Raw genomic sequence first — 22,136 nt, forward strand, 5'->3', positions numbered from 1 at the left:
TCCCTGCTCCCACCACCTTGCCAGGCAGCGTGCCCTCTGTATAAAAAAAGTGCCCTTGCACATCTCCTCTAAACATTTCCCCACGCACTTTAAACCTATGTCCCCTAGTACTTGGATTTTTCTACCTTAGGAAAGAGCTTCTGACTATCCACTCTGTCCTTGCCACTCAATCACCCCTCAACCTCCATTGTTCCAGTGAGAACAAACCGAGTTTATCCAACCCCACCTCATAGCTAACACCCTCCAGACCAGGCAACATCCTGGTTATCCTCTTCTGTACCCTCTCCAAAGCATCCACATCCTTCTGGTAGTGTGGCGCCCAGAATTGTACACAATATTCTAAATGAGCCCTAACCAAGATTCTGTACATTTGCAGCCAATTTTTATACTCAATGCCCAACCAATGAAGTTAAGCATGCTGCATGCCTTCTTGACCACCTTATCCACCTGCGCTGCTACTTCCAGTGATCGGTGAACAGGTACGCCCAGATTTCTCCGCCTGTCAATAGTTCTAAGGGTTCTACCATTTACTGTGTAATTCCTACATGCATTGGACCTTCCACAATGTCCTTCCAATTGTCCAGATTAAGCTCCATCTGCCGTTTCTCCACCCAAGTCTCTAACCGATCTATATCATGCTGTATCCTCTGATAATCCTCTTCACTATCCACAATTCAAGCAATTTATGTGTCATCTGCGAACTTACCAGCTACATTTTCCACCAAATCATTTATATATACTATGAACAACAAAGTCCTAGAACTGATCCCTGTGGAAGATCACTAGTCACAGCCTTCCATTCAGAAAAGCACCCCTTTACTGCTTAATGTCTTCTATGGCCAAGCCAGTTCTGTATCCATCTTGCCAGCTCTCTTCTGATCCTGTGTGACTTCACCTTTTGTGCCTTGAGGTACCTTGTCAAAGGCTTCACTGAAGTCCATATATACAACACCTACTGCCTTTCCCTCACCTATCATCTTCATCAGTTCCTCAAAAAACTTGATCTAGTTAGTGAGGCACGAGCTCCCTTTCACAAAACCATGCCATCACTAATAAGTCTATTTGTTTCCAATTGTGAGTAAATCCTGTCCCTAAGAATCTTTTCCAATAATTTCCCTGCCACTCTCCAGCCTATAATTTCCTAGATTATCCCTCCTGCCCTCTTAAACAATGGAACAACATTGGCTATCCTCCAGTCCTCTGGAACTTCACCTGTAGCCAGTGAGGAAACAAAGACTTCTGTCAAGATTTTGGTTTGATGACGGTTGGTTGGTCAATGGGAGGGAACTGGCATTGGGGTGAATCCAGAAAAGATCAACAATAGATAACTGACCCAATTTATACAAACAATGGGAAAAAATGATGTTGGAACATGGTGACTTCTTGCGAGCTGTCCCCAGTCTACCCTCTCATTGCAGCTTTTACTCCCATTCTGCACTTTTCAAACTGAATTCTAAGTCTTTTAAACTTTCTATCACATATTAAGCTGATCTTTCTCTTCACCCTAGCTATGACTGTAACACCAGGTATCACAGCTTGGTATGGCTCCTGCTCTTCCCAAGGCTGCAAGAAACTACAAAGAGCTGTGAACATAGCCCAATCTATCACGCAAACCAGCCTCACATCCATTGTCTACAGTTCCTGCTGCCTCGGCAAAACAGCCAGCATAATCAAGGACCCCACATACCTCTGGACACTCTCTCTTCCACCTTCTTCTGTTGGGAAAAAGATAGAAAAGTCTGAAACCCAACAACAGCTTTTTCCCTGCTGCTGTCAGGCTTTTGAATGGACTTGCCTCACATTAAGTTGATCTCTACACCCTAGCTATGACTCTAACACTATATTTGGCACTCTCCTGTTTCCTTTCCTATGAACAGGATGCCTTGTCTGTATAGCGCACAAGAAGCAATACTTTTCATTCTGTGATAATACACGTGACAATAATAAATCAAATCAATTGGAAAAACGGACTCAGCAGCTATCCAGTGTGGAATTACCTGGTTGCTTTTCTCTGTCTGGTTGTTCCTGTTGGAGTCAGGGAAGTGAATGTGACACCCCGTCTCCTCCATCACTTTTTTAATGTTGTTCCCTCCCTTACCAATGACGTGGGAGTGTTCTGTATGCGACACATCCATTTTCAGAGTCACCCGGTTACTCTAATACGGAGGGCAAGAGGGGAGACACAAAGGTCACTTGATGGTTCCTTCCATCCATCCTGTTCACATCACCAATCAGATTGCACAGCCCTGGACTAGAGTTACTGTTAAGGCAGTGACTGTGTTAATCAGTAATGACCCCATGGTATGTTTCCAGCTGGGTTAAAGGCTATGGGGACTGAGTGTTCTTTTGGTGGGGGGGGGGGGGACCAGATGGGCGCAGGGGGGAGGAGACGATAGGCGACGGTGCAGAGAAACCTCGGGGTCCTTGTGCATGAGTCGCAAAAACCCAGCCTGCAGGTGCAGCAGGTGGTCAGGAAGGCGAATGGGATGCTGGCCTTCATAGCGAGGGGGATTGAATATAAAAGTAGGGAGGTCTTGCTGCAGCTGTATTAGGGCATTGGTGAGGCCGCAGCTGGAGTACTGTGTGCAGTTTTGGTCACCGCACTTACGCAAGGATATTTTGGCCTTGGAGAGGAGGTTTACTAGGCTGATGCCGGAGTTGAGGGGGTTGAGCTATGAGGAGAGGCTGAATAAACTAGGCTTGTACTCGTTAGAGTTTAGAAGAATGAGGGGAGATCTCATTGAGACGTATAAGATGATGAATGGGATGGATAGGATAGAGGTGGAGAGGCTCTTCCCACTCAAAAAGGACAGTAGGACTAGGGGGCACAGCCTCAAGATAAAGGGGGGGCGGTTTAGAACGGAGTTGAGGAGGAACTTCTTCACTCAAAGGGTGGTGAATCTCTGGAATTCTCTGCCCGTTGAAGTGGTGGAGGCTGCCTCGCTAAATATTTTTAAGACGCGGGTTGATGGGTTTTTGATAAGAGAGGGGATTAAGGGTTATGGGGAGAGGGCGGGAATGTGGAACTGAGCCACGGCAGATCAGCCATGATCTTATTGAATGACGGGGCAGGCTCGAAGGGCTGGATGGCCTACTCCTGCTCCTATTTCTTATGTTCTTATGGGGGTGGGGGGGGAGCGAGATGGACGGGAGAATGAATGAGACAGAGCTAGCAGACGGAGCACAATGCTGGTGAATGTGAGGTCATCCATTTTGATAGGAGTAACAGCAAAATGGACTATTATTTAAATGGTAAAAAATTGCAGCATGCTGCTGTGCAGAGGGACCTGGGTGTCCTTGTGCAGGAATCTCAAGGAGTTGGTTTGCAGGTGCAGCAGGTAATTAAGAAGGCAAATGGAATTTTGTCCTTCATTGCTGGAGGGATGGGGTTTAAAAACAGTGAGGTTATGTTGCAGCTGTATAAGGTGCTGGTGAGGCCACACCTGGTGTACTATGTACAGTTCTGGTCTCCTTACTCAGAAAGGACATACTGGCACTACAGACAGTGCAGAGGAGATTCACTAGGTTGATTCTGGAGTTGAGAGGGTTGGCTTATGGGGAGAGACTGAGTAGACTGAGGCTATACTCATTGGAATTCAGTAGAATGAGGCGAGATCTTATAGAAACATATAAGATTATGAAGGGAATAGATAAGATAGAAGCAGGGAAGTGGCAGGTGAAATTTGGACTAGAGGGCATAGCCTCAAAATAAGGGGAAGCAGATTTAGGACTGAGTTGAGGAGATAATTCTTCACCCAAATGTTTGTGAATCTGTGGAATTCCCTGCCCAGTGAAGCAGGTGAGGCTCCCTCATTGAATGTTTTTAAGGCACAGATAGATAGATTTTTGAACAGTAAAGGAATTAAGGGTTATGGTGAGCGGGCGGGTAAGTGGAGCTGAGTCCACAAGATCAGCCATGATTTTATTGAATGGCAGAGCAGGCTCGAGGGGCCAGATGGCCGACTCCTGCTCCTAGTTCTTATGTTCTCATACTAAAATGGAAGTGACAGGATGGGGCAAAGTTTTGAATTGGTGCGTTAAGGGCAGCTTGGGTATATATTTATGAAATGAATATTACTGATCTCACTGCACTGCTCTGTCGCAGTAAACAAACAGACAAATGGTCATCATTGGTGAATAAGACACACGACAAATGGTGAGAGTGACACTGTATCTTACCTTCGTGTCCAGGACAGACATGATCTTTTCTTTCGCTTCCTTCACGTTTTCTTTCTTTCCGCCAACTTTAATGTGGGGATCTGTGTAAAACACAAAGAGAGAAACCAAACGTGAGAAACACACCACTAGCATCTTAAATAAAGTGTGGGAGCCACAGGACCAAGAGCATCTTGAAGCCAGGAACTCAGAGGGAAGTGAGACTGGGAGTGAGGCACCAACAGCCACAAACACAGGGGCAGCACGGTGGCACAGTGGTTAACACTGCTGCCTCACAGTGCCACGGACCTGGATTCGATTCCCACCTTGCGAAGCACCTCTGTGCGGAGTCTGCATGCTCTCCCCGTGTCTGCGTGGGTTTCCTCCCACAGTCTGAAAGGCATTGGTTGTGCAAAATTCTCCCTCAGTGTACCCGAACAGGTGCTGGAATGTGGTGACTAGGCGATTTTCACAGTAACTTCATTGTACTGTTAATATAAACCTTACTCATTACTCTACTAAATAAACTTTCAAGTAGTGTTGGAGCGGTGGGGGAGGGTGGAGTGTGTGCCCGAAGGTGGCTGGGTTTTAGGCTACAAATGTTGTGGAGAGGCGGATAAACAAAGCACAAATCTTTGGGATGATTTGGAACTAAAATTGAAATTGGCAAGTTTCAGTCGGAGGATAATTCCGTGCAAATGGAAGGAGATAAATGGAACTTGGCGCACAACCTTGACTGTCAGATAGGCAGGAGTTAATGCTCCAGCTTTGCGACTTTTCATCAGGTCAGCGAGCTGGAACGTTAATCTGCTTCTCTCTCTAACACACGCCGCCTGACCGGCTGAGCACTCACGGCGTTTTCCAGTCAGATTTACAGCTGGCAGTGGATTGTGCTTTTTGTAACTTTGGTGTTGGAGGTGTGAATTGGCTGGGGTTAGTGCGATGGGGTTATTAATTCCTCCTCCCCCCCACCACCCCGGGTTATGAGGGTGCTGCTGGGGTGGACACACAGGAAAATGGAGTTGAGGACAAAACCAGATCAGAGCAGGCTCAAGGGGACAAATAGTCTACTCCTGCTCGGACAGACTCTCTTCCACCTTCTTCAGTCAGGAGAGAAATACAAAGTCTGAAAACACATACCAACTGACCCAAGAACAGCTTCTTCCCTGCTGCGATTAGATTTTTGAATGGACCTACCTTGCATTAAACTGATTTTTCGCTACACCCTAGCTATGACTGTAACATCACATTCTGCACCCTCTCCTTTCCTTCTCCCCTATATATTCTATGAAGAGTATGCTCTGTCTGCAGAGCGTGCAAACATCAGAATCTCCAAATGACAATGTTGGGGTCTTAACATTTGCCTGAAGTTATCAAGTACTAATATTGTATACGCAGGGTATACTTTGTTCTCAGATATACAGGGCTTAACCACATGTTCGGACGCCTTTTTCCTGTTCATTACTTACAGGTGGAATTACAGCAAGTTTCAAACAAGAGGCATAACTGAAAGACTGCAGGCACGAAACCATAACGCCGTAAGACGATAAGACATAGGAGGAGAATTAGGTCATTCGGCCCATCGAGTCCGCTCCACCATTCAATCACTGTTGATATTTTCCTCATCCTCGTGCCCCATAACCTCTGATCTCCTTATCAGTCAAGAACCTATCTATCTCTGTCTTAAAACCACTCAACGACCTGGCTTCCACAGCCTTCTGCAGCAAAGAGTCCCACAGATTCACCACTCTCTGGCTGAAGAAATTCCTCCTCGTCTCTGTTTTAAAGGATTGTCCCTTAAGCCTGAGGTTGTGTCTAGCTTTTCCTGCTAATGGAAACACCCTCTCCACGTCCACTCTTATCAGGCCTCGCAGTATCCTGTAAGTTTCAATAAGATCCCCCCTCATCCTTCTAAACTCCAGCGAGCACAGACACAGAGTCCTCAACTGTTTCTTATTCTTCAAGCTCTTCATTCCAGGGATCATTCTTGTCAACCTTCTCTGGACCCTTTCCAAGGCCAGCACATCCTTCCTTAGATATGGGACATAAACTGCTCACAATACTCCAAATGGGGTCTGACCAGAGCCCTAAACAGCCTCAGAAGCACATTCCTGCTCTTGTATTCTAGCCCTCTCGACATGAATGCCAACATTGCATTTGCCTTCCTAACTGCCGACTGAATCTGCACGTTAATCTTAAGAGAATTTTGAACAATGACTCCCAAGTCTCTCTGTGTTTCTGATTTCCTAAGCATTTTCCCATTTAGAAAATAGTCTATGCCGAAGCAACTTTCAAATTTCCTCCCAACTCAACTGTCGGAAAAAGATTCACTCATTAAATCTACCTGCTTTTAGCTAGTAAATTGGTTCAAAAATTGGCCAGGCCCCAGGGTCAAACTAATTCAATTGAATGAAGCTCAGAAGCCACATTGCATTAAATCGCTCTTTAATCCACATAACAATGGTGCACACCAGAAAGACACAGATGTTCTGAGCATCTTATACATCCTTGTCCATTACAAATCACTAACTAGGAACCGCAAATCCAATTTTCCCAAGGACCCCAGGAGACTGGCCCATCGCCAGGGTAACATCTTGATGCCACAGCAACATAGTTTTAGCCATGTACTGTATAGTATTATAGATAATGCTTTGCGCTTGATACATAGATTCTCTGTAAAGGCAACTGGTAAATCACTCACATCAAAAAAGAAGTTTTATTGTCTTACAACTTGTGCAACAATCACAAAAGCAACACATAGATGTGCTGTGTGAATGAGGATTGAGGTTGGAGGCTCAATCCCACTGTTGGTTTCGTGCACATTTATTTACGAATCGGCAATGTGACTTGCCACATCTGGATTACCAATTGTCCACAGGTGAACAGGAGCTAGTGCACTGGACAACACTGGTCTACTGTGGCTCAGGCCTTTATGAAAAGGGCCACGTTTCCATACTTCAGGCATCATTCCATATCCAATATCTGCTGGCACTTTCAGCAGAATGTCCTGGACGGTGGGGACTAGGAATTGCAAATCCAATTTTTGCCCGGAACTCCAGGAGATCGGCAAATCACCAAGGTAACACCTCGCACAGGATTTGTGTGTCGTGAGAAAGCGGGCTGGTTTAATGAATCTATCACTCATCCGCACAAGGCTTTGGAAGCGTTTTTAACAGTGAGAGTGCCTCGTCAATCTCAGTGAGTTGGGGCAACATTCTCTGCTTCAGGCACTTCCTGTGGAAAGGTTTTGCAGTTAATGAAATATCCCTCAAATAGTCCTCAGTCAGAAATTTCCATAAATCATTGGCCATCCACATTCTTACACGTCATACTCTGGCAAAGAATTCCACATGAATCTGGATAACAGGGGCCCCAGAATGTGCTGTCACGTACAGCAATATTCTGTCTGCACTTATACACACACATGAACATTTCTGTTTAACGTGGTTTCATTTTAAAGTTGTGTTTTTCTTTAAGGTGTGTTTTTCTGATTTGCGACACCTTTTTTCATTTTACCACAGAGTCCCTACAGTACAGAAGCAGGACACTTGGCCCATCAAGTCTGCACTGACTTTCCAAAAGAGCATCTTATGTAGGCCCACCCCTCTGCCCTATCCCCACAACACTGTGCAGCTACCACGGCCGTACCACATAACCTTTGGACACTAAGTGGCAATTTAGGCTGGCCAATCCATCTAACCTGGACATCTTTGGACGGTGGGAGGAAACTGGAGCGCCCAGAGGAAACCCATGTGAACACGGGGAGGACGTGAAAACTCCACACAGACAATTCACTCAAGGTTGGAATCGAACCCGGGTCCCTGGCGCTGTGAGGCAGCAGTGCTAACCACTGTGCCACCGACTGTCCTTAAGTCATTGGTGTTGGAGTAGCGCACTGTCATGGACATTGACAGAGCAATGGAACACTTTGTCAGGAGGGATGCCTGCAACTTGAGGCTGGCCTGGAGGATTCCCAGTTCAGCACACAGGTAGCGAGTGGAAATCCTATTGTCAAGAATCTGGGAAAATTCAGGCAACATCACTGGTAACTCATCAGAAGGTGACTGAAGGGCTTGGGGAGCCAATTGTGCCACAGGATTAAATGTTTTCATCATCGGGTGAAGAATGCTTGGGAGGAAAATCATTGAGGCAACTAAACACGAGATAAGATATGGGAGCAGCATCTCATGAGAAGATAGCAAACTCTTTTTTTTAAAACGCATTTCGTCTCAGACTGGAAGAATTGCATAAGAAAGCACTTAGAGGGGGACAACATTTTGGAGCTTTCCAGAAGGAAACATGCCAGACATTTTTGATGGAGTTTAGAGGAAGGGTCAGAAGACCAGACTTAAGGGTTTCTCCCCAGCTTCTAACCACAGATGCAGCTTATCATGGTCTGTGCCGACACTTTGGAACAGTCATCCAGCTAATCCAACTCCCTGGAACTTTCCACACTGTCCTGCAATATTTTCCCTTCAATTCATATTCAGGAATTCATCATGTGTTATTTCAGCGAGGAACTCACAGTGCTGCATACGTGTAGTACAGTATTAAAGAATGCACGCTGGATATTTTCCACGTGGGAAAACCAATATAAAACCCAACTCCCCCTTTAAACAGGGAGGCTGGAGTAGGCCATCCAGCCCTTCGAGCCTGCTCCACCATTCATTATGATCATGGCTGATCATCAAATTCAATATCCTGACCTCCCCTTCCCCTCATGTCCCTTGAGCCCCAAGTGCTCTCTCAAATTTCTTCTTGAAATCACACAATGTTTTGATCTCAGCTATTCTCTATGGCACTAAATTTCACACCTTCACCACTCTCTGGGTGAAGAGATTTCTCCTCAACTCGTTTCTAAAAGGGTTACCTCCTACCCTCAAACTATGACCCCTTTATCCTGATCAGTTGGACCAACGGGCCGACTGAATGGCAGATGGAATTTAATTTAAATAAATGTGAGGCAATACATTTCGGTAGATCGAATCGGGGCAGGAGTTACTCAGTTAATGGTAGAGTGTTATGGAGAGTTATAGACCAAAGCGACCTAGGAGTACAGGTTCATAGACCCTTGAAAGTGGAGTCACAGGTGGACAAAGTGGTGAAGGAGGCATTCGGCATGCTTGGTTTCATTGGTCAGAACACTGAAGGCCACACTTGGAATACTGTGTACGTCACAAGTGGAGAACGTTGTTAGGAAGGCTTATGGGATGTTAGCCTTTATAGGAAGGGGCTTAGAGTATAAAAGCTGCCGTCTAATGCTTCAGTTATACAGAACGTTGGTTAGACCGCATTTGGAGTACTGCGTCCAGTTCTGGTCACCTTATTACCGGAAGGATGTGGAGTCTCTGGAAAGGGTGCAGAGGAGGTTTACCAGGATGTTGCCTGGCATGGGGGGACTGGGTTACGAGGAGAGATTGAAGAGACTGGGGCTATTCTCCTTGGAAAGACGGAGATTGAGAGGGGACATGATAGAGGTATATAAGATACTGAAGGGAATAGATAGAGTTAATAGTGAGAAACTGCTCCCTAGACTGGGTACGAACACGAGAGGTCATCACTTAAGGGTGAGGGGGGGGAGGTATAATTTGGAGGTAAGAGGAAGGTTCTTTACGCAGAGAGTTGTGGGGGTCTGGAATGCGCTACCGAGTAGGGTGGTGGAGGCAGGAACGTTGGACTCGTTTAAGATGCAGTTAGATAGGCACATGAGTGAAACGAGAATGGAGGGATATGGTAGGGGCTATTAAATAGGGTTAAACCTCGGGAGACACCGGAAGGGCAGGCTGTATGATTAATATTTTTTGTCTTTATTCCACAGGTGGAGGTCCACCTCGTGTCAAGCGAGGGGCATGCACACGGCGGGTCGTGCGTGGGCTGCTCTTGGAAGTCCAGGAGTGGCCTAGTACTTCGTGTCGGTGTGTGTGCTTGATCCTGGACCGATAGACGGGCTCCACAACAGCTCAGTGACTAGCACTGCTAGCTGTGCAGATACATGGATTTGGGCCTGTGTCTGTGGGAGTTTGCGCATTCTCCCTGTGGTTGCGTGGGTTTCCTCCGGGCGCTCCGGTTTCCTCCCACACCCCAAAGATGTGCTCTTAGGCTGATCGGTTTCCACCAAATTGACACTATTTCTTCCCTGAATCTGACTGAGTAGGGTCCCATTCGTAGACATGCAGGGTAGAATAGGTGTAGGGCGATGCGGCGGCGCGGGCTCGTTGGGCCGAAGGGCCTGTTTCCCGTGCTGGGTTGTTCTTTGTTCTCTTTGTTCTGGTCACCCTATTATTATAGAAAGAGTGTAGAAAAGATTTACTAGGTCGCTACTGGGACTTGATGGTTTGAGTTATAAGGAGAGGGTGGATAGACTGGGACTTTATTCCCTGGAATGTAGGAGGCTTAGGGGTGATCTTATAGAGGTCTACAAAATAATGAAGGGCATAGATGAAGTAGATAGTCAACATCTTTTCCCAAAGGTAGGGGAGTCTAAAACCAGAGATTTTAGGTATAAGATGAGAGAGGAGAGATACAAAACGGTCCAGAGGGGCAATTTTTTCACTCAGGTGGTGAGTGTCTGGGACAAGCTGCCAGAGGTAGTAGTAGAGGCAGGTACAATTTTGTCTTTTAAAAAGCATATAGATAATTACATGGGTACGATGGGTATAGACGGATATGGGCCAAATGTGGGCAATTGGGACTAGCTTAGTGGTAGAAACTGGGTGACACGGACAAGTTGGGTCGAAGGGCCTATTCCCTTGGTGTAAACCTCTGACTCCATTTGGCACTGATTCCTACAGGAACCTGTGATTAACATAAAGTCTCTTCACTTAACATCGCGATGTGTAGGAACATAACTACGACTTGAAGTGAGGACTTATTTCCAGTCTCTTAAGTGAGGCTGTAACTAAAGCCAGGCAAGTTTATAAGGTTCAGGTGAGGGAGGCAAAGTCTTCCTCGATATCCCAGACCTAACACTAACAAGTTGTTGCTGTATGGCTGGCTTGTCTATTGCATGACTTGCTACCGAGATCTATGAGCCTCACCTCGGTAGCAAGTAATACAATAGACAACCTCAGGACAAAACTCGCGAGCCACCCATACAGCAACAACTTGTTAGTCAGTTTTTAATGCAAGGGCTGGGATATCGAGGAAGGCTTTGCCCCCCTCACCCTGGAGATGTGAGGCAGCAGCGCTCATCATCATCTTCAATATTAAATGGCCTCTTTATATCGGGAGCCATTTAAACTTTTTCAGTGATGATGGAGTGGGTGTTGAAGCACTGATTAGACCCAAAGACCAGTTCTACAAGCCTGACACTATTAGAATCTCGAGCATGTGAATCCGAATCTCTACGTGGGCGTTCCGGGGGTGGCAGGTGATTACATCAGCGTTTAACTGCTGAACTAAAAATAAATACATCTGCGAAGATGATTAGACTTTAATGCAGTGATTAAAAGTAATGAAGAAAATAGTCAAATGGAGATCACTCCTTTGCAGAATATTTTTGGCAGCGTTACCAGGCAATTAAGTGGTTTAATTTTTGGCCTAGTTACGATGACAATGCAGCAGATAACTGTATGTGCCTTTGAGCTGGGAAGTAAAAGGACTGTGTTAATCACTATAATTCCCCCCACTTTGATCCCAGTCTGCGAACAAAGGAATTAACTCAAAGTACTGGCAATGCACAAGTTGTATGATTTTTTTATTATTGCGTTGAGGTAAGTTGACCTGAGCTTCTGCCTTGTTCTCTTCAGTAACCTCATGTGGCCTTTAGTGGCAATGACTGAATAGGACACATTGTAGGAGGTGGGAGAAGCTTCAAGTGGCTGACCTTAAGGCAACATGAAAAACTAGAATCTTTACAGCAAGAACGGTTTTAAATTAATTTTAGAATTTTTTTTTCCTCCATTTTTCACCAAATTTAGGTGTGCGTAGTTTAGCAACAGAGACGGCAGGGTTTGGAACCTGGTCTGTGCTCAGTAAGGACCAGAGCAGAGAAAGCACAAGGAATAATGGGATGCTGTTGTGGAAAACAGGATCCGAGGGAAGCCCAGGAAGCTCAGGGTGCTCTAGGGAATGTTACCGGTTCAGTAGGCTTGCGGGCCTGGCTTTTTCCTGACACTATCCGGTTATCTTCCTGGATCTCAGAGAAACAGGGGTGCACAACGGGCGAGAGGATTTCTTCTTATTCTTTCATGGGATGTTGGTGTCGCTGGCAAGACAGCATTAGTTTCCCATCCCTAACTACCCCCGAGGCGGTGATGATGAGCCAATTTCTTTCACCGCGGCAGTAGGTACACCCACCACGCTGTCAGCAGGAAGTTCTGGGGTCTTGATGCAATGACAGTGAAGAATTGGTGATATCTGCTCTGGACGATGTAGGTGGCTTGGAGGGGAGCTTGCAGGTGGTGCTGCTGCCACGTCTCTGCTGCCCTTGTCCTTCTGGGAAGTAGGAGTCACAAGTTTAGAAGATGTTGCCAAAGGAGCCTGAGTGAGTTGTAGCCGTGCACCTTGTAGATGTACATACGGCTGCCACTGTGCATCAGTGGCACAGGGAGTAAGAGTGGTGGATGGGGGCTAATCAAGGGGTTGCTTTGTCCTGGATGGTGCCAGTCTTCTTGAGTGTTTTTGGAACCATGCTCATCCAAACAAATGGAGAGCATTCTATCACACTCCTGAGCTGTGGATAGTGAGCAGGCTCGGGGATCAGGAAGAGAGTTACTCGCCTCAGAATTCCCAGCCTCTGACCTGCTCTTGTAGCCACAGTATTTATATGGCTGGTTCAGTTCAGCTTCTTTTCAACGGTAACCCCCAGGATGTTGATCATGGAATCCTACAGAGCAAAGGAGGCCATTCGGCCCATTGAGTCTGCACCGACCAGAATCCCACCCAAGTCTTATCCCCATAACCCCATGCACTTACCGTAGCTAGCCCCCGCTGACACTAAGGGGCCATTTATTATGGCCAATCCACCTAACCTGCACATATTTGGACTGCAGGAGGAAACCGGAGTCCCTGGAGGAAGCCCATGCAGACACAGGGAGAACGTGCAAACTCCACATACACAGTGACCCACTGTGCCACCATGTTGCCCTCGTGCCACTGTGCTGCCATAGTGGGGATTCAGCGATGGTAATGCCACTGAATGTCAAGGGGAGATAGTTAAATTCTCTCGTTGGAGATGGCGTTACAATCTGCTTGGGGATTGTTAACCCTGAAAAAGAAATCAGATTCAACCAACAGAACTAAAATAAGAAGATTTCACTTCTTATTTTAAAACAAAACCTTATTGTATATAAAAGACTGAAACAAAACAAGCACTAGTAGTTTAACAGTATGGTTTGTAACTATATAGAGTATGCCCTCTGGTTTACTTCCTACTTCTCCTTATAGGACACAGTGATCAAAAAGCTATTTACTTCTGCAGGAACACTCATTTGTGTGGTACAGTCCTCTGGAGAATCCTCCTCAGCTCCAGCTACTCCTGCTCCGTCATTCATAATGATCACGGCTGATCATCCAACTCAATAACCTGTTACTGCTTTCCCCCATACCCCCGGTTCCTTTAGCCCCAGGAGCTATATCTAACCCCCTTCTTGGAAACATACAATGTTTTGGCCTCAACTGCTTTCTGTGGTAGCAAATTGCACTGGCTCACAATTCTATGGATGAAGAAATTTCTCCTCATCTCAGACCTAAATGGTTTACCCCATATCCTCAGACTGTGACCCCTGGTTCTGGACTACCCTGCCAACAGGAACATCCTTCCTACATCTACCCTGTCTAGTCCTGTTAGGATTTTATAGGATTCTATGAGATCCCCTTTCATTCTTCTAAACTCCAGTGAACATAATCCTAACTGACTCAATTCCCCTTATATGTCAGTCCCGCCATCTCAGGAATCAGCCTGGTAAACCTTTGCTGCACTCCCTCTATAGCAAAAACATCTCTTCTCAGATTAGGAGACCAAAGCTGCAGACAATATTCCACATGTGGCCTCAGTAAAGTCCTGTATAATTGCAGCAAGACATCCTTGCTTCTTATTTGAGTCTTTCTTCACCCCCTGCATGCTTACTTTCAGCAACTGGTGTACATGGACACCTAGGTCTCATTGTACATTTCCTTCTCTCAATCTATAGCCATTCAGATAATAATCTACCTGTTTTTGTTACCAAATTGAATAATCTCCAACTTCTCCACATTGTACTGTATCTGCCATGCATCTGCCCATCCACTCATCTTGTCCAAATCATGCTGAAGCACCTCTGCATCCTCCTCACACCTGACAATCCCACCCAACTGCAAATTTGGAGATATTACATTTAGTTCCCTCATCTAAATTATTAATATATATTGTAAATAGCTGGGGTCTGATCACTAATCCCTGCGGTACCCCACTAGTCACTGCCTGGCCATTTGGTATTGGCCATTTATTCCTACGCTGTTTCTTGTCTGCCAACCAGCCTTCTATCCATACTTTATTTTGGCTAAATCATCTCAGCAAGCTGCACATCACATGAGGTCCAAACTGCAAATAACTTTGCTCACAAACATGCATACAGATTGAAGGAAGGGAACCTTGCTAAGTTCCATCCACCTCAATAACAACATAGCTTGTTCTGGGCTGTCGTCGGACTCATCTTGAAGATAATTATCCCTAATTTACAAATTATTTTTCGATCTGATAAAGTGGATGGGTTTTATAACCTTTCAGGACTCACTGAATGTTTTTAAGCCACTGTAGCTCCAACTCCCAAAACCAAAACATCTCTTTGAACTGCACTTCTTTATATGCAGTGTGGACATCATGTCTCCAATTTTCCAGACAAACAAGCCCACCTGCTGTTTTATAACCTTTACTTTCTAGCTGTTAACCTCAAAATACAACATTGTCCTTTTTTTAAAATGTAAGCTGCTTTAATTGCATTTATCTCATCAATTCTGACTGTTAAACAAACATGCATTACCTTCTGAACTGCCAGTTCTTTTGGAGTTCCGACAATCACTAAATCCCAGCGTTTAATGGCCTTATTTTTATAACAATAATTTTTGGCAGAAACTATGAACTAGATATTCGCAACAATGGGTATTGTTTGGCACTTGTGTGGCATGAATGACCAGCTTTCAGCCCAAGACTGAGTGTTGTCCATCTCTTGCTGTGGACACAGAGCTTCTTCAGTATCTGAGGAGTGGCAAACATTGCTGGCAATCAGCAGTGAACAGTGACCTCATGAAGGGGAGAAGGTCATTGACAAATCAGCTAAAGATGGTTGGGCCTGGCACACCACCCTGAGTGTGTCCTGAGGCTGAGATGATTGACTTCCAACACCACAACCATCTCTTTTGTACAAGTCATGATTCCAACCAGTTGGGTTGTCCCGATTGACTTCAATCTTGCCAGGGATGCTCGATGCCACCATCGGTCAAATTCTCCCTGGACATCAAGAACAGTCACTCTTGTCTCATCTCTTTTGACCACGCTGACATTAACCCCCCCGGGCTTAAGATCAAAGTCAGCCTGGACCGCTGGACTGCAGTGGTGTGGGTAAAGGGTCATTGTGAAATGAGTTTGGGCAGTAACAGTCCAGCTCCTAGACAGCACGAGCCAATAGCACACAATCATCTCTGGGTTTGCCACATTCTAGCAATGTCAATTTGAGAGGTCACAAAGTAGATGGTGTGGAAATTGGTAATGTCAGACAGATGGGTGCAGTCTTTGCTTCAACAAACACTACTGACAAAAGGTCATCGACCCGAAAGGCTAAACTCAATTTCTCTCTTCACAGATGCTACCTGACCCGTTGAATACTTTCAGCATTTTGTCTGCTAGTTTCACTTTTCTTACGTCCTTACTGCCAGTAACTGCAGTACTTCATCTTTGGTTAACAAGGTAGTATCTTCTGTCTATCTAAGACACAAACGTAGTTACTGTGTCCTCCAGCACCATTGAGGTTTCAGTGACTGATGGGCTGCCTGGGGACTGGGCTGTTTCATTGACCCCTATCATCACATTTTGTTCTAAGTTGCCTTTGAAATTTGTATTTTGTTTGATGTCTTACCCCTTCAACGGGCTGCTCTTTTAATTTGTGATTCGTTTTGCTAAATGTTTGGCTTAAAATAATAAAACACAAATGCTATCAATAAAACTCCATTGTATAGGAACAGAGGAAGGCCAGTTAGCTCCTTGAGCTTGTTCCACCATTCAATGAGATCATGGCTGATCTGTGGCCTAATTCCATATACCTGCCTTTGGTCCATATCCCTTCACAGTCTCTTGTGTGGGACTTTATCAAAGCCCTCCTGGAAGTCCGTATAAACATCACGTGGCATTGATCTGTCCTTTGCTACATAGTGGTCCATACACACTTCTCAGTGGTCAGTGTAAGTCATACTTTTCATGCAATCATGAGACATGGGTGTCACTGGCTGGCCAGCATTGATTGCCCATCCTTAGTTGCCCTCAACAAGGTGGTGGTGAGCTGCCTTCTTGAATTGCTGCAGTCTACGTATTTTGGGTTGACCCACAATGCCATTAGGGAGGAAATTCCAGGATTTTGATCCAACGACTGTGAAGGAACGGCGATATATTTCCAAATCAGGCTGGTGAGTGGCTTAGAGAGGAACTTGCAGGTTCCCAAGTATCTGCTGCCCTGGTCCTTCCAGATGGAAGTGGTTGTGGGTTTGGAAGGTGCTGTCTCCGGATCTTTGATGCGGTTAGAAATCAAAAATCTCTTCATTATTGACAGTCATATTTTGATAAGATGCAAGTTGTCAATATTAATGGCAATTCTATGTCAAAGTTTGATGGCAATTACATTGCCAAACAGGTGACAGTATTTGTATCCCTTCTAAATGAGGATAACTGGGACACTGGTGGGTGGGGTCTGTATTAAAGTCAATAAAATCAATCTGATGTGGATCCACATAATAAGTTTTGACAAAAAACCAGGGTCCATGGGATTGGGGATGATCTAAACATGGATGAAAACTGGTTACAGACTGTAAATAGAATAGGAATGAATGGGTTAGTTTCAGGTTGGCAAGCTGTTACTAGTGGAATATTGCAAAGCATCAGTGAGGGGGCCTCAACTATTTACAAATCTACATTAATGACGAGGAGATGAAATATAGCGAGGGGAAACATGAAGCAATCCACTTTGGAAGGAAAATCAGAATTTTTTTAAAATGGCGAGAGACTGGAAATGTTGAGTGTTCTTGTACATAAATCACAAAGTTAACATTCAGGAAACTGGGCTCTGTTAGATTTTTAAAAATTTGTTGCAGGGAATGTGGGCTTTGCTGACCAACATTTACCGTCCATCTCTAATTGCCCTTGAGGTGGTGAGCTGCCTTCTTGAACCACTGCAGTCCATGTGGTACACCCACAGTGCTGCTAGACACAGAGTTTCACCAGAGAGGTTAAAGGGCTTTTTGTTTACTTACACACAGTCTCCCTCCTCCTAATTCAAAGCCACTTAATCCAAATGATCCGATAATTGAACATTTTGGCACTTAATTCCCACTCTGCTGCATTATTTACCTTGTTTTATTTAAACTAGTTGATAATTCAATCCCTCGGCGCGAGAGACAGCTTTGAACTCTTGACGAGTAGAATAGCCACAGGACTGACGGAAATCCCTTCCCGACTGGCTTGTGCAAGGCTCAATTCTGGGTGCCATTAAATTTAAATGGTGCAGGATCCAGCCTTATAAGTGAAGTACTGTGCTGCAAACTACTCTTAATTACATCGACCATGCTGAAGCTTAAAGTATCCTCATCTGGTTATTATTAATAGCAAGAGGAGTATTTGAAAACAGGTTTGTTTATGCCTTTGTGCACACGCTGCTATGACAACCAAATGAAAAAAAAATTATAGCTGATTTCCTGCTCATGAGTAGGCCAAGGTCTGCTCCTAAGGAGTTTAGCTGATGACGTGATGCTTAGCCTGGTCTATCCCCTGTCTGTTTACTGCTTTGGGCCTCCATGTAGGGAAGTGAACTCACTGATCTGAGGTTGTTCAGAAGCTGGTTGTTGAGGGAGTTTTTTTTTGAGTTGACGCTATAAGAATGTCGGCCGCTGACCTCACAGGGGTCAATTTACGAGCTCAGGTCAAACGGGCAGGAAATGGCCAACTTCCTTTTAACACTCGGAGCTGCGATAAGCCACGAGACTTGAATTGTGCAGCACCTTTCTCAAAAAGCCTTAAAGCCAAGGAGATGTTTTCGAAGCGCTGGTCCTATCAAAATGCTGAAGCCAACACGGTCACTGTCTGCGTGGAGGCTGCACGTTCTCCCCGTGTCTGCGTGGGGGTTTCGTCCAGGTGCTCCAATTTCCTCCCACAGTCCGAAAGATGTGCTGGTTAGGATGCATTGGCCGTGCTAAATTCTCCCTCAGTGTACCCGAGCAGGCGCCGGAGTGTGGCGACCAGGAGAATTTTACAGTAACTTCGTTGCAGTGTTAATGTAAACGTACTTGTGACACAAATAAATAAACTTCAAACTAAATTGCCCATTTGTGTCCGGGGGGGTGGGGGGGTGCGGTTGCTGAGTGGATTCATGTGGGAGATGCATGGGATTGTGGGGGTGGGGCAGAGGGGTGGTTTGGGAGGGCTTTGGTGTGATGCTCTTTTGAAGGGGATTGGTGCCAACCCAATGGGCCAAAATGGCCACTGTTGGCATTCACACATGGGCACAGCAAGCTTCCACAAACAGTGATGTGATAACGATGAAGTAATCTGTTTGCAAGGGATGTTGAGCATTTTGCCTCATCTTGTCTTGAGGAACCATGGCAACTGAAGATCTGACTGGTTTCAGATGATGACACACATTCTCCTCCCTCCCCTACATCCAAGTGCACTAAAACAGATCACTTTAATTCAGAAAAATCAGCACATACTGCATGCATTCACCAGTTAACTGCAAACAAGATAAAAAGTGGTGTGACAAAGAGCTCACTGGTTACCGTGCAACCACAAAGGATCACAACACACAGTGTCCTGGATGAACAAGCCGTATCTCCAGTGCTTTTGTGGTATCTACAGTGCAGTGCAGGTCTGTACCAGGTACCAGTCCCTGCCATGACCCCACAACCAGCTGCCACACACAGAGTTCAGTCATCGCTCAAAGTCACTGAGTCAACGCTCGCAAAGTCTCCAAATGTAACGCTCGAGAGGAACAAAAGGCTGCAGAAATAATCTGTAACTCACACTGATGGCCCCAGTCAACTCTTTTCGATTCTCAGTGCTAAGCATTTAAACTGAAATTGCCATGGCACTGAACAAAACCCGAATAATTCCACAGGGAAGAGCTATTCATGTGTGAAGAGTCAACTGCTCTTATTTAAATACTTCCAGGAAGCAAATAAAGTCAAAGTTAAATCCACGATCAAATATTTAGTATGAAGATGCAACAGTTCAGCTGACAGCAGTTTATGCAGTTTAGTGTCACCTCAATATTACTCATCATTTAACTTGTATCTCCTTATCTTGGGGTTTTGTGAACTCTTAATCATAGAATCCCTAGGGCAGAAGGAGGCCATTCAGCCCATAGAGTCAGCACCAACAATTATCCCACCTAGACCCGATCGTCGTAACTCCACATATTTACCCCACTAATCTTTCTAACCTATGCAACCTGGGACACTCATGGGCAATTTAGCACGGCCAATTTACCCAACCTACACATCTTTGGACTGTGGGAGGAAACTGGAGCACCCGGAAGAAACACATGCCGCCACGGGGAGAATATGCAAACTCCACACAGACAGTGAGCCAAGGCTGGGAATTGAACCCGGGTCCCTGGAGCTGTGAGGCAGCAGTGCTAACCACTGAGCCCCTTTGCCTGGCTCGTCAAAGACAGAGTGCAGAGCTGAGTTGAAGACTTTCTCAAGGAGTTCCAAAGGAATAAGGAGCTAGATTTGGCAAGGAAGAAAACAAAAATCCCAAAGTTCACAGAGTTGTCACCTTAGCCCCCAAATTTACAATGGTTCCCTCTTGTATTTAAATCCTTTTTTGACGTTAATCCTCCTCCTCTCTCTAAACCCCACCACCCTACACCTCCAGGGGCCCTCCACCACCCCTGAACTCTCTATTTCCGACTCTGGGCTCACGTGGATCTCCAGCAACGCAAACTGTTCCTTCTCTCATCCAGGCCCGTGAGTTCCTCAAGACTCTATTTAAACCCCTCAGCTTTTCTGTTCTTTATGGCGTGGTGGCACAGTGTTAGCTCTGCTTCCTCATAGCACCAGGGACCCGGGTTCAATTCCCAGCACGAGTGACTGCCTATGTGGAGTTTGCACGCTGTCTGTGTGGGTTTCCTCCTGGTGCTCTGGTTTCCTCCCTCACCCCAAAGATATGCTGGTTAGGTTGACTGGCTGTGCTAAATTGTCTCTTAGTGTCCTGGGAGTGTAGGGTAGAGGGATTAGCGACGTATATATATGGGGTTACGGGGATAGGGTCTGGGTGGGATTGTCTGTGCAGACTCGAGGGGCTCCTTCTGCACTGTAGGGATTCTGTTTACGACTGTCCCTAAAACTTTTTGACTGGGGTGCTGCTCACCCTTCCTTGGCTCTCTGTTGATTTTTCTTTACACACCAATGAAGTATTTGGGACGTTTCCCAAAGGCAAGTGGCTATGAACCAACACCTTGCTTTTTGTTTTAGAAAGAGGTTCAACTTTAAAGTCAAGATTTATCCATCAGTGGCAGATTCTGATGTGGTGTATTTCTGAGCTATCGTAGATTCTTTGTAAGAAGATAGAAATGCATTCTTGTGCACATGTTAGAGAACTGACCAAGTCTTAAACATCCCAGATGGCAGTAGATCACTGCGCCTTTTTTTCAAATTGTTTTTTAAATTCCAGCGGTCACTGATTAAACTGAACATATGATGCACAAAATAATTAACAGATTAAAACTAAATCAGCAATGAGAAAAACACACAGATGTTTCAGGGCCCAGGTAGGGTCAATGGTTCCAGGATGTTTCTACGATGACGTTCGAGTGAGGCAGCTTCTTGCCAGCTGTGCGCAGCATAGCCTCAAATTCTATCTTTTACTCTTGTTCCATGCTTATACAACTCTATTCTAACTCTTATAAACTCTCTAACAATGTTCGAATTCAATCTCTTGCAGGTCTGGCGAAGTTCATCTCTCTCTACCCCCCTAGCTATGACTGTAACACTACATTCTACACTCTCTCCTCAACGAACGGTATGCTTTGTCTGTGTAGCGCGCAAGAAACAATATTTTTCACTGCATACTAATACACGTGACAATAATAAATCAAATCACAATATAACTGAGTAGAATTTCTCTAAGGTCAGGCAGTCTACTTTGACAAAGCGGCCTTCCCCGATCCCAGAACATAGCCTCTCCTCACTACCTACCTGATAACATGGTATAACACCATAATGGGCAGCATAATGGCACAATGGTGAGCACTGCTGCCTCACAGCACCAGGGGGCAAGGCTCAATACAGAAATGCGGAGGACATATTTTACACAGAAGGTGATGGGGGCCTGGAATACACTACCAAGCAAGATGGTTGAGGCAGACACACTAAGATCACTTAAGACTTATCTAGATAACCAAATGAACAGATTGGAAATAGAGGGATACAAACAGATGGTCTGGTTAGGAACACCTGATCGGTGCAGACTCAGAGGGCCGAAGGGCCTGTTCCTGTGCTGTATTGTTCTTGTTCTTTGACTCGGGTTCGATTCCCAGCTTGGTCACTGTCTGTGCACAGTCTGCACAATCTCCCTGTATCTGCGTGGATTTCCTCTGGATACTCTGATTTCCTCCCACAGTCCGAAAGACGTGCTATTTAGGAGCACTGGCCACGCTAAATTCTCCCTCAGTGTACCCGCACATGCGCCGGAGTATGGTGACTAGGGGATTTTCTCAGTAACTTCATTGCAGTATTAATGTAAGCCTACTTGTGACACTAATAAATAAACTTTAAAACTTTATAATGAGAGAAACGGACAG

At 45.4% G+C, this 22,136-nt stretch overlaps 1 protein-coding gene across 1 annotated transcript in view; it reads right to left on the reverse strand.

Annotated features, from left to right (window-relative positions):
- Positions 1-22,136, reverse strand: part of bicc1a (BicC family RNA binding protein 1a) — a 265,871-nt gene that overhangs the window by 59,233 nt on the left and 184,502 nt on the right. The window contains exons 4-5 of the mRNA XM_080205453.1: positions 4,180-4,259; positions 1,998-2,156 (exon numbers count right to left, since the gene is read on the reverse strand). Of these exons, the coding sequence (XP_080061579.1) occupies positions 1,998-2,156; positions 4,180-4,259 (239 nt within the window). The remainder of the gene's footprint in view (positions 1-1,997; positions 2,157-4,179; positions 4,260-22,136) is intronic.

Source organism: Carcharhinus amblyrhynchos, chromosome 17 (assembly GCF_965287045.1).
Source record: "Carcharhinus amblyrhynchos chromosome 17, sCarAmb.v2.hapA, whole genome shotgun sequence".
NCBI classification, from domain to species: Eukaryota; Metazoa; Chordata; class Chondrichthyes; order Carcharhiniformes; family Carcharhinidae; genus Carcharhinus; species Carcharhinus amblyrhynchos.